The sequence below is a fragment of the Leguminivora glycinivorella genome, chromosome Z (genome assembly GCF_023078275.1).
Source record: "Leguminivora glycinivorella isolate SPB_JAAS2020 chromosome Z, LegGlyc_1.1, whole genome shotgun sequence".
Taxonomy (NCBI): Eukaryota; Metazoa; Arthropoda; class Insecta; order Lepidoptera; family Tortricidae; genus Leguminivora; species Leguminivora glycinivorella.
Window position 1 is genome coordinate 1,100,730 of NC_062998.1, and position 17,615 is coordinate 1,118,344.

At 38.3% G+C, this 17,615-nt stretch overlaps 1 protein-coding gene across 2 annotated transcripts; it reads left to right on the forward strand.

Moving 5' to 3' along the window:
* The first annotated feature begins 166 nt into the window (after positions 1-166).
* On the forward strand, positions 167-16,679 carry LOC125240994 (cap-specific mRNA (nucleoside-2'-O-)-methyltransferase 2). Of its 2 annotated transcripts, none has more exons than XM_048149244.1 (5): positions 167-567; positions 8,673-8,862; positions 11,950-12,135; positions 13,296-13,416; positions 15,388-16,679. In XM_048149244.1, exons 1-5 carry the CDS (start codon positions 260-262, stop codon positions 16,659-16,661), a joined length of 2,079 nt encoding a protein of 692 aa, XP_048005201.1. In that variant the 5' UTR covers positions 167-259; the 3' UTR covers positions 16,662-16,679. The 2 variants fall into 2 exon arrangements, with proteins under 2 accessions (XP_048005201.1, XP_048005202.1); XM_048149245.1 differs by lacking the exon at positions 11,950-12,135 and adding an exon at positions 12,157-12,342 and having other exon boundaries at positions 168-567.
* Positions 16,680-17,615: the final 936 nt, after the last annotated feature.

The window sequence follows — 17,615 nt, forward strand, 5'->3', positions numbered from 1 at the left end:
GGTCATAGACAAATTCAATACTCTAGGAGTGTTTGAATGTAAGAATTTTAGCCATTATTAAAAAAACAAAAACCTCTATCTCTTTTACTCATGGGATTTTCTACTTGTACAAAGTTGAAACAGAAATCGATGAAGAAGCATGGCGGCATCTTTGACATGTAAAAATGTCAATATCAATAATTGGTGTTGTATTGACCTAACCACTTTTATATTTTTTATAATTTTATCGTACCAGCAGGCCCTCTACAAATGCCTAAAAATGCATAAGAACGATTATTGCTTCTTACAATCGCGTCATAAACATCACAAGCGGCATCAGAACGAGGAATTCGACGACGAACTGAATACATTGTTCAACAAAAAGTTTCATTTTCGTTTCGACTCTGATTGGAAGTTACCGCCTGCTGACGCGTGGTTCTCGGCGCCGCCGTGGACGGTGAAGGAGTTGGAGACGCTGAAGAGCCGTCTGAACTTCCACAAGAGCCAGTTGAACGACTTTGACATCGAGGAGTGGAGCGGGCACACTCGGCGGCGAAACCCCTCCGGTGAGGTGTGTTGGAAGATCAGGTAACTCACAGTGCACTCTAAGACACTCCACTATAGTAGTAGGGTCCACAAATAATATTGGGCCATTTCAAGTAAAAATAAATAAATAAATATTACCATGTGGGTAATCACTGATTACTAATCAGACAACGATATATATAATATGCAAGTACTTGTATACATAGAAAACATCCATGACTCAGGAACAAATATCTGTGCTCATCACACAAATAAATGCCCTTGCCGGGACCGCGGCTTAGCAGGCAGGGTCACTACCTGCTAGGCCAGACCGGTCGTTAATATTATATTCTCTCTATTTATCTTTTTTCTTGTTTATAAGATGATTATTAAAAGTAAAATACAAAACCACATACAAAACAATAAACACATTATAAAAGACCTAACATTATAGGGTGCCGTCAGCAGCAGGACAGAGATATTGGACTATTTCTTATTACTTGGATCCCATAAAGTTTGTCTATGTAGTGTTTAATAAGGCTTTGTAGAAGACTTTGTGATGTGTGTGCCAGCCTATTGTCTCTGTGTACTCTTTCATATGTAGGTATTGTTGGACCAAGCTGGGTGTTCATGCAATAACAGTGCAGTAGCTGAGCCCACACAGAGCGAGACATGCCGCGAGGCAAAGTGCTCACGCAGCAAATATCCAATGTAGTGCCTGGCCGAGGCAGGTTGCTCGACCGAGCAAAACGCGCGCACTGCGTCGACTGAGGCACGTCTACATTGGACATTTTCGGCATGAGTACATTGCCTTGCAGTGTGCCTCGCTCTGTTTGGACCTAGCTAATGTCAATTGCAATTAATACTCTGTGTGTGTGTTAAAGTATCAGCCATAGTTGTGTGTGTGTGGATTGAGTGAGCACCTTCCGAAAATAAAAAAATATGCTGATCATTTAGTAAAAGTTCTAAAACAATTGTAAAACGAATCTCTGAATTTGTAAAAAGATAAATCAAAAGATACAGCCATTAACATGTGCTCACTCAGTTCTCACAAACTACCAACGAAAACAGTGAATATATTCATTTAACATATAATATTTATATACTAACATTTAGTAAAAAATAGGCCAACCTACCTCTATAAATATTAGATCACCTAGTGACGTATTTAATTTTTTACAAATAGTTTCTTATGCTCACTCAATCCTCACACTTTTGAAAAGCCGAATTTTGATGAAAAACATAAGATTTAGACCGCTATTATATGTGTATAGTTTAGTAAAAGTGAAATGGGAATTTGTAAAATACAAAACGAACCACTAACGTGTCAGGTTTTTTTATAATAAATTTTTGTAAGTGCTCACTCAGTCCACACGTTTTGAGAAAGTTAAAAATGTAAATATCTTTACGATTGGTAGCACCTAAGACACTCGAAAGTACTTCAACATTTAGTAAAAAATTTTACTAAATATCCACCATCTAATATTTTATATTCGTTGTCTGGTTTTAAAGATATTTGGACATAACTTTTCTCATACAAATGTATCAAGTAGGGTGACCACACTATGTCGGCTCCTGATTTTCCCCACCTTTCCATTGTCATATTGAGATTGGGTAGTTTCGTTCAATTTTGATAATAGTTTATGTTAAACTAATACCATATTAATTCTCCATCTGCAAACTGTTTTTAGGTTATGTTCTTGGCCTAGTGATGATGTGTATTGTGTAATTTTTATCGACGTCAGGATAATAACCATATCGACATCTATATCGCTCGTGCGTGCTGGCGCGACAGAGCCAGACTAACTGGCACGGCGTTTCGTTTTCGTTTGGCATCGGAGTAATGCCATTCGGCTACGCACGCTGTAAAGCTGCTAACACATGACCGTACGAGCACCGTACCGCACCAAGGTCATCCATATGGATGCTTGCTAGCTTGTAAATTGGAGCGAGAAAATAATAACTATTTCTCGCTCCCACTTACAAATCCGGTACGCTCATCTGTTAGCACGATTAGATTACCAGGTTCTGGTTTCTTACTAGTGAAGTATTATATTCTTTGTTTCTTACCAATTATCATTCATGTCCTTTTTGATGCATGAATGTCGATATGGTTATTATCCTGACTTCGATAAAAATTACACAATACACATCATCACTAGGCCAAGAACATAACCTAAAAACAGTTTGCAGATGGAGAATTAATATGGCATTAGTTTAAAATAAACTATTATCAAAATTGAACGAAACTCCCCAATCTCAATATGACAATGGGAAGGTGGGGAAAATCAGGAGCCGACATAGTGTGGTCACCCTACTTGATAAATTTGTATGAGAAAAGTTATGTCTGAATATCTTTAAAACCAGATAACGAATATAAAATATTAGATGGTGGATATTTAGTAAAAATTTTTACTAAATGTTGAAGTACTTTCGAGTGTCTTAGGTGCTACAAATCGTAAGATATTTACATTTTTAACTTTCTCAAAACGTGTGGACTGAGTGAGCACTTACAAAAATTTATTATAAAAAAACCTGACACGTTAGTGGTTCGTTTTGTATTTTACATATTCCCATTTCACTTTTACTAAACTATACACATATAATAGCGGTCTAAATCTTATGTTTTTCATCAAAATTCGGCTTTTCAAAAGTGTGAGGATTGAGTGAGCATAAGAAACTATTTGTAAAAAACCGGCCAAGTGCGAGTCGGACTCGCCCACCGAGGGTTCCGTACCTACAAAACTATTAGGTACTTTTACATTACTCACATAAGTCTAAAGACTGGGCTAGGCTAGAAGTATAGGTTCTCTAATGAGCATAATTGTGTTTAGCGCCACCTCTCGACGAATTCGCGAACTAATTAGCACAGCTTGCGTGAGGTCTTTTATAATGTTAACCAAATTCAACATTTTTTTATTTTATTTTAAAGTAGATGTTTTATGTAAAATTTCGTAGCTATAAATTTTAACACCTTTATTCATAAACGTACACTAAAGTTATCCAGCCGATAAAGTTCGTTTGTCCCTTTCTATCACACCAATACGTCGGAAAGGGACAACCGAACTTTATCGGCTTGATAACTTAGTGTACGTTTATGAATAACGGGGTGAGTATTACCGTACTGTAAAAATATAATGTATACGGATTAATGAATTTAATATAGATAGGTAATTATTGATATGTGGCAAAACGAAGGAAATTGTTTACACCTTCGCAATAAGTATGTAATGATATTTTTTTAATTTACCATGTTACTTTACGTACCTACTTAGGTACTTATTTTAAAAACTCTAAAAATGTCTATTGAGTTTTTGTCGCAGACCACCATGTGGCTTCTGCATATTCTGCGCTGTGATAGAGTTGCCATAGTAGGTATGTATATATTGTATATAGGCAATAAGAGGCAAAAAACATATTGTGCTAAAATATTTAAAATACCTACAGTCATTTCCGAAACGTGTGAATTCATGTCAATACTTTCTTTTATCAGTATTACACGGAGTAGGTAAACGTTTCGTGGTAGCGGCAGCGCACACTGCAGAGAGCGCACGCGGACACCGGCGCGGCGCCACAGAATATATAATAGCACAAGTAAAGAAGGCCCACTGCTTTGATGTTTCCGAAATGCCGCCTTTTTAAATACCTACAACATTCTTACAAAGAAACGAGCCGCACGTGCGCGGCGTCCGGTGATAGGGTTACCAATGGATCCAAACGAATTGATACTCACATTAAATGTTATATTATTATATTCAAGTCTTGAGTACTTTCTAGGTATATACGCTGTATTTATATATTTTTGTTCAAGGTTCCAACATCACAAGCCTTATTGTACTTTTCCGTGGGACTTAATCAGTAGTAGATCTGTATAAGAATATCTTTTGGTATTTATTTTATTCAATATGTCTATTTAATTAAGTATTATTAGCCATTCCACCCGCGGACATCGCTTAAAAAAAAAAACTCGCGACGTAAAGTAACAATAGAAAGTGCGAACGTGCATTCCGTGAGAATGTGCGCCACCCCTGAGTAGGCCGCGAACTCGCGGCCACAGCTCGCGGCCGCCAGGATATACTTGTAGCGCGGCGATAGGATAGCGGAGTGAGCCGCCCCTGGCGGCGCCAGCGGACGCGTCTGTGTGCGTGAGCTAGGTATGCATACAACTACAACTGCTGTAGCACCGCCCCCCCCTCAGCGCGTCCTCTGCGGCGCGGCGATAATCACCTAGCCCTAAGGCCCTGGTTTCTCTGGCCCGTCACACGCGCCCGGCGGCGTTTGGATGTGAGCCGCATGTGCCGCTGTGCCACATGCTGTCGGTCGCGGGTGCGTGGGTTTTCTGACCCTTGGTCACCCGTCGTCGGCGACGGAACTCAGAAGCTCTGGTAGACTGATTTTTGAACTGTTGTGTTGTGCTCTGATCAAAATGAATGCAAAAATACTTACATTGTAATTCTTAGAGGAAGAAGATTATACGCGACTTAATCCGTTTCCATATAAATATTGATATTACCCAAAAAAGAGACAGTCAAACGATATTTTTGTATGAAACCGGCAAAAAGAAAGTGAAATTTTTAACTTGGTACTCAAACACTTGCATTGTAGTAAAGTAAAATTTACATCATATATTCGATTAAGTATATCGAAAACAGTTCACAGAAGTACAATTCATCCATTGAATTACTATGTACTAACATACTAGAAATTACACCCCAAACAAAGTCTGTGCTCCGGCCGGCAGCGCGCGGCGCATGCGTGGGGAGGTACCGTGTCATAGAGTAAGACTTGACCAATGACCACCTAGACGCGACACTCTTAGTGTAGACCTTTTTTATACTTTTTGTAAAATATTCATTATTCATAAACGCACACTAAAGTTATCAAGCCGATAAAGTTCGTTTGTCCCTTTTCGGCGTATTGGTGTGATAGAAAGGGACAAACGAACTTTATCGGCTTGATAACTTTAGTGAACGTCTATGAATAAGGGGGTAAGTAGTTTAATTTTAGCACTATCATACATTGTGCTATGTTTAAGTTCTACTAAGTGAAACAAAAATACATTATTGATTTTTTTCATATACCTACTTTAATTGCCCTTGAAGAAAATCATAGGTTATTATTGTATGAAAATATCGATTACGACTCGTGTTAGAACTGTGTAGTATTCATAAGTATAACGTGAAATAAATTTAACATTTCTCTTTTATATATTTCAAACAGAATATAATCACAATTACTATACTTCATTACCTACATGTCAAGTCTGTGCGATTATGATGCGATTAATCTATGATTTCGTTCAACAAAATGGCAGCGATAGCTTCGCGTTTGAGGAGCGCGTCCCTTCATTGAAATAATTACTTAAATAAAGATCGATTAACATAGCGTGTATACTAACCGATGAAATGTGACACGTCAGTTTTATTCGATTTTCTCGTATGGCTTAAACAGCATCTTGTTGCGCAGGAAGGCATTTTTACATTTTATTTGTGTGCAGGCAGAAACATAAGTCCAATGGACTTATGTTTGTAGCGCAAACGTTTTGCTCGCAGTGTCCTCTCTAGTATTACCTCAATGAGTTCATCATTATCTTTCATCATGTCAGTCATTTTCCATATCAAGACGCCACCCGCCGTCCGTTGCTATTGTACAAAACGAATACAGACCGTCGCGTGCGGCGTGTGAACTTCGCCCGTCGAACCACTCGCCGCCGGCGACGTTTCAAAGAAACCACCCTCAAACATTTCCGAACAAAACATTCGAACGTCGTCAGTCGCGGACCCGCGTAAAAAACCACAACACGTTCTATGAACATTGGTCAAGTGCGAGTCGGTTTTCGACTTTTCCATACAAAGAACTCATGAGCGCCTGAACGACTGTGATGGCAAAGTTAACTTTTCGCACTTTCAAGACTTTACGTATATATCTCGGAAACGATAAGAGATAGAGCAAAATGGACTTCAGATTTGGGCTGTCGTTGGCACAAATTCTATGTTTTCGTCAACAGAGACCTTTTTTGGACCGATTTGAACAAAATTTTGCTCAGTCCACTTACAAACGGTCTTAAGCGCCTCCTTTTTAGTAGGAACTTAAGTCATTTTGGCAAATGAAAAAAAAATTGAACAATTTCTAAAAAGAAAAAGACAGAAATGAATTTCTTTCTACCTTTCCATCACGCTTACAAAATTTTAAGACGTTTAGTAACTGCTTGCAGCGTCAGTGAGTGAAAATCTTAATTTGAGTTTTTTTCTCGTAAGTCCGACTTACGCTTGACTGTAGATTTCTAATAGGTTTTCCTGTAATCTACAGGTAGAGGGCTATCTCGTGTATTTTTTTGAAAATTTTACGCTAAGTAGTTTCGGAGATAAGGGGGGGGAATGGTCATTTTTTGTCTATTTTCTTAAATTACTTCTAAAGTACCAAAATTAAAAATTAAAAAAAAATATATTTCAAATGCTCATAAAATGCTCTTTTATTTGATATATAACACAATATAGTTTTAATAACTTTGATTTTTAATTTTCAAGGTTACCCCCCAAAAGTGACCCCTATGATTAAATTTCATTTAATTAAATTACATGTCCGTCTTTGGGCCACAGGTTTACATATGTGTACCAAATTTCAAGTAAATCGGTCCAGTAGTTTCGGAGAAATCGGCTGTAACAGAGGGACAGACAGACACACGAGTGATCCTATAAGGGTTCCGTTTTTCCTCTTTGAGGTACGGAACCCTAAAAATTAAATACGTCACTAGGTGATCTAATATTTATAGAGGTAGGTTGGCCTATTTTTTACTAAATGTTAGTATATAAATATTATATGTTAAATGGATATATTCACTGTTTTCGTTGGTAGTTTGTGAGAACTGAGTGAGCACATGTTAATGGCTGTATCTTTTGATTTATCTTTTTACAAATTCAGATATTCGTTTTACAATTGTTTTAGAACTTTTACTAAATGATCAGCATATTTTTTTTTATTTTCGGAAGGTGCTCACTCAATCCACACACACACCCATAGTTTATGTAATGTTCTTAACTCCTACTTTTTCAAGATTGTGGTAATAGTATTATATTTGATATTTTCTGGAGTCTTCTGTTTTTTAACTGCATATAATATATGTCAATATAGTATAATAGTGTCTACTTGTCTAGTGTAATGCCTCCTGCCACCCAATGTACAGCGAACAAATATGTGGTTTACCACCCTACGGTTGAGGTTTCGTTTGAACGTCATGAGACAACAAGGTTGATTTCCGCTTGCAACAATATTATGTCAGTGACAATTGCTCTGTCTATATATGATATTTACGTCATGCGATGTGTCAAGTCAGCCTTAGCGATCGTTAGAGCTCACAGAAACTTTTGTCAAAACTGGTAGACCACTTTCTTGGCCCACTACATTCAGATGGTACATTCGGTTACAGTGGAATTTAAACTGTCACGTAAACAAATATGCTTTTCCCCTCACTATACGTGTTTTGTCCTTTAATACCAGCGGGTAAAAACGCATTTTATCCACTAGTGGGTAAAGAAATTTGACCTTGAATAAAGTCAAATTAACTGCTTTAAAATTGACAAAAGTAGGTGAATCTAGTAATAAAGATGATTTACCACCTGTGGAACTACTGGAAGCAGTGATAAACGCATTTTTTGGGCTGTAGTTTCCTCGCTATAGTAAGGGGAAAAGTTTTGTGTTACACTCGGGTGCAAATGTATTTTACTTCTCGTGTGTTAAAAAACTCGCAAGTTCAGGATTCTATTCTCGAACCACTTGCTTCGCTCGTGGTTCAACTATAGAATCCTTTCACTTGCTCGTTTTTCAATTCCACACTCGACGTTAAAATACAACTTTGCCCCCTTGTATAACAAATAACTATTATTTTTGTTTCTAAAATTTTTCGAACAAATGAAACTCAACTCAATTTCAAGACAACTACAATCAAAATTCCCTAGCAAAATTTTTGTATGGTGGCCGTTAGCGCGTTTTCACACTATCCAATCCGATATCGGATGTCGGACCAATATCCTACATATTTACGCCGCCATCTTTGATTTTTCCTTTAAATTCTTTCCTACATGGATCGGATAATGTGAGAACGCAAAATTACGAGGTTAAGTATTTATGACTAAGCCAAAGAAATCCATAATTATTTATTTTGTTTTCAGGTGCTTGGTGAACCCAGAGTTCCTGACGCAAGCATGGACGAAGTTCTACGAGTGCGCTTGCTCGTACCGAATCATTCCATCGGAGGCTGTGATAACCCGCGAGATGGTGTCTCTGCATCTCTGCGAGGCTCCGGGGGCGTTCATTACGTCACTCAATCATTATTTGAAACAGAACTATGAGGAGATTGAGGTGAACATTGTATTTTTTTTTACTTGTAATGGAGGATTAGCTAATGGAGCAGGCTCCAAGTGGGTATTCGTATGCAAAAATAGCACACCTCATTCTGGCTTCTGATATATATTGTATAGATCCCAGACATCCTATAAACAGATGTTGCGTCCTTCCTATACAAAGTGTATTGAGGAGGCGTTTTTTAGTGTGTGTGTGGATTGAGTGAGCACCTTCCGAAAATAAAAAAAAATATGCTGATCATTTAGTAAGAGTTCTAAAACAATTGTAAAACGAATCTCTGAATTTGTAAAAAGATAAATCAAAAGATACAGCCATTAACATGTGCTCACTCAGTTCTCACAAACTACCTACGAAAACAGTGAATATGTTCATTTAACATATAATATTTACATACTAACATTTAGTAAAAAATAGGCCAACCTACCTCTATAAATATTAGATCACCTAGTGACGTATTTAATTTTTTACAAATAGTTTCTTATGCTCACTCAATCCTCACACTTTTGAAAAGCCGAATTTTGATGAAAAACATAAGATTTAGACCGCTATTATATATGTATAGTTTAGTAAAAGTGAAATGGGAATTTGTAAAATACAAAACGAACCACTAACGTGTCAGGTTTTTTTATAATAAATTTTTGTAAGTGCTCACTCAGTCCACACGTTTTGAGAAAGTTAAAAATGTAAATATCTTACGATTTGTAGCACCTAAGACACTCGAAAGTACTTCAACATTTAGTAAAAATTTTTACTAAATATCCACCATCTAATATTTTATATTCGTTGTCTGGTTTTAAAGATATTCAGACATAACTTTTCTCATGCAAATGTATCAAGTAGGGTGACCACACTATGTCGGCTCCTGATTTTCCCCACCTTCCCATTGTCATATTGAGATTGGGGAGTTTCGTTCAATTTTGATAATAGTTTATATTAAACTAATACCATATTAATTCTCCATCTGCAAACTGTTTTTAGGTTATGTTCTTGGCCTAGTGATGATGTGTATTGTGTAATTTTTATCGACGTCAGGATAATAACCATATCTACATTCATGCATTAAAAAGGACATGAATGATAATTGGTAGAACCTGGTAATCTAATCGTGCTAACAGATGAGCGTACCGGATTTGTAAGTGGGAGCGAAAAAATAATAACTATTTCTCGCTCCCGTTTCCAAGCTAGCAAGCATCCATATGGATGACCTTGGTGCGGTACGGTGCTCGTACGGTCATGTGTTAGCAGCTTTACAGCGTGCGTAGCCGAATGGCATTACTCCGACGCCAAACGAAAACGAAACGCCGTGCCAGTTAGTCTGGCTCTGTCGCGCCAATACGCACGAGCGATATAGATGTCGATATGGTTATTATCCTGACGTCGATAAAAATGACACAATACACATCATCACTAGGCCAAGAACATAACCTAAAAACAGTTTGCAGATGGAGAATTAATATGGTATTAGTTTAATATAAACTATTATCAAAATTGAACGAAACTCCCCAATCTCAATATGACAATGGGAAGGTGGGGAAAATCAGGAGCCGACATAGTGTGGTCACCCTACTTGATACATTTGTATGAGAAAAGTTATGTCTGAATATCTTTAAAACCAGACAACGAATATAAAATATTAGATGGTGGATATTTAGTAAAAATTTTTACTAAATGTTGAAGTACTTTCGAGTGTCTTAGGTGCTACAAATCGTAAGATATTTACATTTTTAACTTTCTCAAAACGTGTGGACTGAGTGAGCACTTACAAAAATTTATTATAAAAAAACCTGACACGTTAGTGGTTCGTTTTGTATTTTACATATTCCCATTTCACTTTTACTAAACTATACACATATAATAGCGGTCTAAATCTTATGTTTTTCATCAAAATTCGGCTTTTCAAAAGTGTGAGGATTGAGTGAGCATAAGAAACTATTTGTAAAAAATTAAATACGTCACTAGGTGATCTAATATTTATAGAGGTAGGTTGGCCTATTTTTTACTAAATGTTAGTATGTAAATATTATATGTTAAATGAATATATTCACTGTTTTCGTTGGTAGTTTGTGAGAACTGAGTGAGCACATGTTAATGGCTGTATCTTTTGATTTATCTTTTTACAAATTCAGAGATTCGTTTTACAATTGTTTTAGAACTTTTACTAAATGATCAGCATATTTTTTTTTATTTTCGGAAGGTGCTCACTCAATCCACACACACACGTTTTTTAAATTACATTCGGGTGGCGTGGCGCTGACGTCCGTTCCGCGTCTCAGGACATGCGTCGCCTGAGTGGGGATGGTCCCTTATTTTCCATAATTGGCACAGAAACTTGAATAGTACCCCTTTATGGGAATGCAGCCGTGATTATATGTATGTCATGCATACCCCGGCCGGCGAGAGCAAAAATGCGTTGACAGCTTAATAGTGCGAGGACACACACTTTGGTCGATGTCGATAAAAACAACACGATGTACTGAACCACCGTTATGATATGCAGAAGTATTAATTATTGTTGTAAACAAAATAAAAAACAAGTGTTTGTATTTATTCAGTATTTTATGTAATTTTCGTAATATACAATTAGCATTTTTTCTAAATTTTCTGATTTTAAACTCCTTCGCCTTGCCGATAAAATCCATTTCATAATAATAATAATTGTGCTTAATTAAAAGTCGACTATTCTATCGACATCCATATGTCGATAGAATAGTCGATATTTAATTAAGCACTAGGAGCTGACGCACTTTTGCTCTCGCCGGCCGGGGTATGTCACTCATGTATGTGTGTAGCTGTAGAGAACTACTTATGCTCGCACCAATGAGTTTTTCGGAACTTATATGCGAAATGTCATTTGATATTTGCCAGTCGCTTTTCGGTGAAGGAAAAAGTGAGGAAACCAGACTAATTTCTATAAGGTCTAGTTACCCTTCGGGTTGGAAGGTCAGATGGCAGTCGCTTTCGTAAAACTAGTGCCTGCGCCAAATCTTGGGATTAGTTGTCAAAGCGGACCTCAGGCTCCCATGAGCCGTGGCAAAGGCCGCAAGGAGGATGATAATGAATAGATATTCCTTTCAAAATTTCCAGTGGAAATGGCTAGCCAACACATTGAACCCGTACTACGAAGGGAATTCTCTGGGGAACATGATCAGCGATGACCGGTTCATGCTTCACACGCTGGACCACTGGCACTTTGGCAAGGACAACACGGGGAACCTGATGGACTGGACCAACAGCCGGGCCATCGTTGAAGACGCCAACAAGCTGGGCAAGGTATGTATAGAATATACCCAGTGGAAATGGCTAGCCAACACATTGAACCCGTACTACGAAGGGAACTCTCCGGGGAACATGATCAGCGATGACCGGTTCATGCTTCACACGCTGGACCACTGGCACTTTGGCAAGGACAACACGGGGAACCTGATGGACTGGACCAACAGCCGGGCCATCGTTGAAGACGCCAACAAGCTGGGCAAGGTATGTATACATCCTGTTTTTATTGTAACTTAAGGGAAGGTTCTTTAGATCAGATACAATTAATTTCAGACCATAGAGTATAAAGTAGGAAAGAGTTGTAACGGCCCTGCTACGACATTGGTCTAAGCGCGACAGCGGCGAGCGGCAGCCATACGTGCGAATGAAAACTCCCATCGCTGTGTCTCGCTCCAATGTATGGCTGCCGTTGACCGCTGAGACCAATGTCGTGGCTGAGCCCTAATTCCGTACTTACGCTAATTTTGGGTCCCAAATTCTTCAAATGCCCCTACACGAGCTTAAGTAGACTGTGTGCGTAGGAACGCGCCTCTTTCGCATCCCGGTAAGGGCATTTATTTGTGTGATGAGCACAGATATTTGTTCCTGAGTCATGGATGTTTTCTATGTATATAAGTATTTATATATTATATTTATATAAGGTGCTAACAAATTAGTCACGGATATTTTAAGGGATGTTAATTAACATCAAAACAATGAACTTTCACTAGAAATTACTGAAAAAAATCATGTTTTTTTTTGTTTTCATACCCTTAACAAAAAAAAATATTTTAATTTATTTTCTAAATAACCATCCTCTGTAATGTAATTGCCTGTCAGGATGTTTAACAGTGTCTTTCATGTCACGTTAACAGTGTCTAGAGAGGTCTCATTTAATAATTTTATTAACAGGGTGTTTTAACATAGCATATTTTCTCTAAAAAAACATAACAAAACCTATGATGTTTCATACATAAATATACTCCAGGAGCGGAGTACTATCAGCCGTAAAAATATCCGTGACTAATTTGTTAGCACCTTATATATATCGTTGTCTGAGTACCCACAACACAAGCCTTCTTGAGCTTACCGTGGGCCTCAGTCAATCTGTGTAAGAATGTCCTATAATATTTATTATTTATTTATTTATTTATATTTGAAGAGTTTCACGTTTGCAGGTTCTACTGGCGACGGCCGATGGCTCCATCGACTGTGTGCAGAAGCCAGACGCGCAGGAAGAGGTGACATCTCCCCTGCACTACTGCGAGACTGTCACCGCCCTGCAGGCGCTCAGTCCGGGTAATCTACGCGCTTGGCCGTTTCCACATTATCCGACCCGATGTCGGAAGGATTTCAATGGAAAAAAAATCTAAGATGGCGGCTGTAATATAGGATATCGGTCCTACATCCGATATCGGACCGGATAATGTGAAAACCCACTAAGAGTCTGATGCCATCGGGTTTTGATGTTTTAAAATAGCCATAATCTCAACTTATGTGAAATTATGTCATTTGATATTTGCCAGTCGCGTTTCGGTGAAGGAAAACATCGTGAGGAAACCGGACTAATTCCAATAAGGCCTAGTTACCCTTCGGGTTGGAAGGTCAGGTGGCAGTCGCTTTTGTAAAACTAGTGCCTGCACTAGAGATGGGCCGAATATGGACTTTGCCGAATACGAATATTCGGCCGAACATTCGGTTCAGCTCTTACCGAACCGAACATTCGGCCGAATATTCGGTTACGCCATATTTTTAAAGCGGATGTTAAGATTAAAACTCTTAAGTGATTGATAATGGTTACATACGTTACTACAACTATGTTCTTATGAATTATGATTTAGTGGATAACTAAAACTTAGTTAAAACAACTCTGAACCCTTCTCAACTCTTAAACTACGGTTTTTTAACTTGTATACAAAACAATTGTATTTACATTTTGACGCATATTTTAGTAGTTTCTTATAAAGCTACTAAAATAGGAGCTTATTATCCAACGGAATACGTAAGATCTTCATTAGTTATTTACTTTGTTTATTCGGTAAATATTCGGCAATGCAACCGAATTATTCGGCCGAATACGAACATTGAAAAACTTGCCGAATATGCCGAATACCGAATATTTACCGAATATTCGGCCCATCTCTAGCCTGCACCAAATGTTGAGATTAGTTGTCTAAGGGGCCGTGGCAGATGCCGGGACAACGCAAGGAGGATGGAGATTTAGAGAACGTTCTGACGGCTCAGCCACGACATTGGTCTAAGCGCGACAGCGGTGAGCGGCGGCCATACACTGGAGCGAGACACAGCGATGGGACTTTTCATTCGCACGCATGGCTGCCGCTCACCGCTGTCGCGCTTAGACCATTGTCGTGGCTAGGCCGTGACGGCAGCTGGCATGCACATAGGACTTATTGTTTTATACAATACTAGCTTCACTCGAAGAGAGGTCCTTAAGTAATAAGAAAAAATGATAAAATAAATTAATTATAAATACCTTAATTCGCATGAAATTATTGAGAAAAATTAATAAATTCTTAATAGTTACGGTGGTAAAAAAAAAAAAAATTATAAACGAGTAAATTTAAATTAGTTAATTTTAAAAAAATTAATATGAAATAGCTATGAAAAAAAAAATGCATGTGAAAATAATTAATTATGATCTGTACATTATTTGAATGTGAATGTATTACCTAAGGAATAAATGAGGCTATATAAAAAAAAAACAATACTAGCTTTTGCCCGCGGCTTTGCTTACGTTAAATTCAAAAATTTCGGAATGCTCCATACAAACGTCCACCCCCCATTTTAGGGATGTGGGGGGGTTAGAAAGAGACAAAAAGTAGCCTACGTCACTCTCCATCCCATCAACTATTTCCACCTAAAAAATCACGTCAACTCGTCACTCCGTTTTGCCGTGAAAGACGGACAAACAAACAGACACACAGACTTTCCCATTTATAATATTAGTATGGGTAATATGGATTAATTGCCATTTGATATTTGCCAGACGCTTTTCGGTGAAGGAAAACATCGTGAGGAAACCGGACTAATTCCAATAAGGTCTAGTTTACCCTTCGGGTTGGAAGGTCAGATGGCAGTCGCTTTCGTAAAAACTAGTGCCTACGCCAAATCTTGGGATTTGTTGTCAAAGCGGACCCCAGGCTCCCATGAGCTGTGGCAAAATGCCGGGATAATGCAAGGAGGATGATGGATAGTATGGATTAAACAAAAATATACTTCAATGAATAATCGTTCTTAATGTCATTCCAGGAGGTACGTTCGTGTTCAAGCTCTTCACTACCTTCGAGCACTCGACCGTAGGGCTCCTCTACCTGCTGAACCACCTCTTCGCAGAAGTCAACATCTACAAGCCGGTCACCTCTCGCCAAGGCAACTCCGAAGTCTACGCCATCTGTCTCCAGTACAAGGGCACTGATCAACTCAAGGAGTACTTACCCAAACTCAAGTCCGCCTATGGAACTAACATCTACAGTGAAAAATCACTATTCAGTCTAGAACACATTCCGGAGAGTTTTATAAAACAGGTTGAAGAGTGCGCTTACTATTTCACGACCCTCCAATGTCAAGTAATCAACAATAATCTACAAGCTTACCTTATGCAAAACAGCATACCCTTCTCTATAGACGTGAAGAAGCTAAGATCAGTCGTGGCCGCTGAGTTCATCAGACAATATGACTTGAAACCGCTCGACTACGAACAAGAAGTCCTCAAAGGCACCCTACATGAAGAAAATAAGGTTAATACTAACCCTAGATACCATAGAGGATCTTATACAGAAAGGCAGTTGTACGCTAAAATGAGTTTAAAAGAAAAGTGTAAAAGTTTAAGCGGCTTCCTTCGAACGGATATATTAAATTTACTCATATTTATCAAAGAAACTATTCTATGGAAGAGCTTCTATGATAAAGATTTGGAATTGGATACAGTGTTCACATACGGGTTGCCGCTGCAGAAAGTCAACAGCTCCAAATTCATATTCGTACCGATATTCAAGTTGTACCAGCAGATTTTGGCCGAAGAAGAATTTGTGAACACGATCCAAAGCAAACCGAAAGAACCAAAACCAGTTGATATACCGGGTGAAAAATTATTACTGCCCGATTTAGAGACCGGAGAGAATTACAACAACTATGAGAAACGATGTTTGATTACGCTACTAGTCGCTTTAAGAAATTTATCACTCGGAGACACATTAATACTAACTAACTTTTCAACATTAACTCATTTCAACATAAGTGTCTTATACACGTTAAGCAAAAAATGCTTCGAAAAGACCGGCTTTTCCTCAGATTCTATAATACTTCACAACATGATGAGTAAAGAAGGTATTTTGATACTTGAAGACGTTGAGAACGAGTGTGTGAGTGGTAAGTGTCAAGATGTGTGGAACTTCCTGCCAGTGCAGCTGACTAATGTCGGCGAATTCTTTGCGAGCATCGTGCTGTATAACAACACGTTTTACAGAAACAGGTGCGTGGAGTACCTGGACTTAATAGAACAAACTTTGACCGAACAAGTGTAAATATAACGGTTTTGAACAGTTGCTTGTTTTATTTATGGATAACGTAACTACAAAATTAAAATTTTGAAAAAATCCCGACTTAGTGGACCGATTTTCATGAGACATGGCTAAGAACACTCCCGATTAACTCAGCTTTCAAACAAAAAAAAACTAAATCTAAATCGGTTCATACGTTCGGGAGCTACAATGCCACAGACAGACAGACACGTCAAAACTAGCTTTTGCTAGCGGCTTCGCTCGCGTAGAATGCTCTATACAAACTTCCACCCCCATTTAAGGGAAGTGGGGGGGGGGGGGGGGGGGTGGTTAAGAGACAAAAAAAGCCTACGTCACGTAAATTCGCCGCTCTGTTGTGAGTTTGAGACTGTGCTAAATAACCTAACCACAAAATTTAAATTTTCAAAAAAATTCCAAAAAGAACGAAATCTAAATCAGTTCATTCGTTCGGGAGCTTCGTTCGCAAAAACGAAGGGGTCTTATACGCTTGACGTATCTATTTGTTTGTGTGTATGTGTCTGTCTGTGGCATCGTAGCTTCCGAACGGATGAATCGATTTAGATTTAGTTTTTTTTTTGTTTGAAAGCTGAATTAGTCGGGAGTGTTCTTAGCCATGTTTCATGAAAATCGGTCCACTATAGGTTTTATCAAAAATTTTAATTAACCCCCGACGCTAAAACGACGGGGTGTTATAAGTTTGACGTGTTTGTCTGTCTGTCTGTTTGTCTGTCTGTCTGTGTGTGTGTCTACCTGTGGCATCATAGCTCCCGAACGGATGAACCGATTTAGATTTAGTTTTTTTTTGTCTGAAAGCTGAGTTAGTCGGGAGTGTTCTTAGCCATGTTTCATGAAAATCGGTCCACTATGTCGCGGTCGGAGGTTTTTCCAAAATTTTAATTTTATGGTTAGGTTATTTTTACCTCATTTTTTAACATGCATTAAATAACAAGATACAAT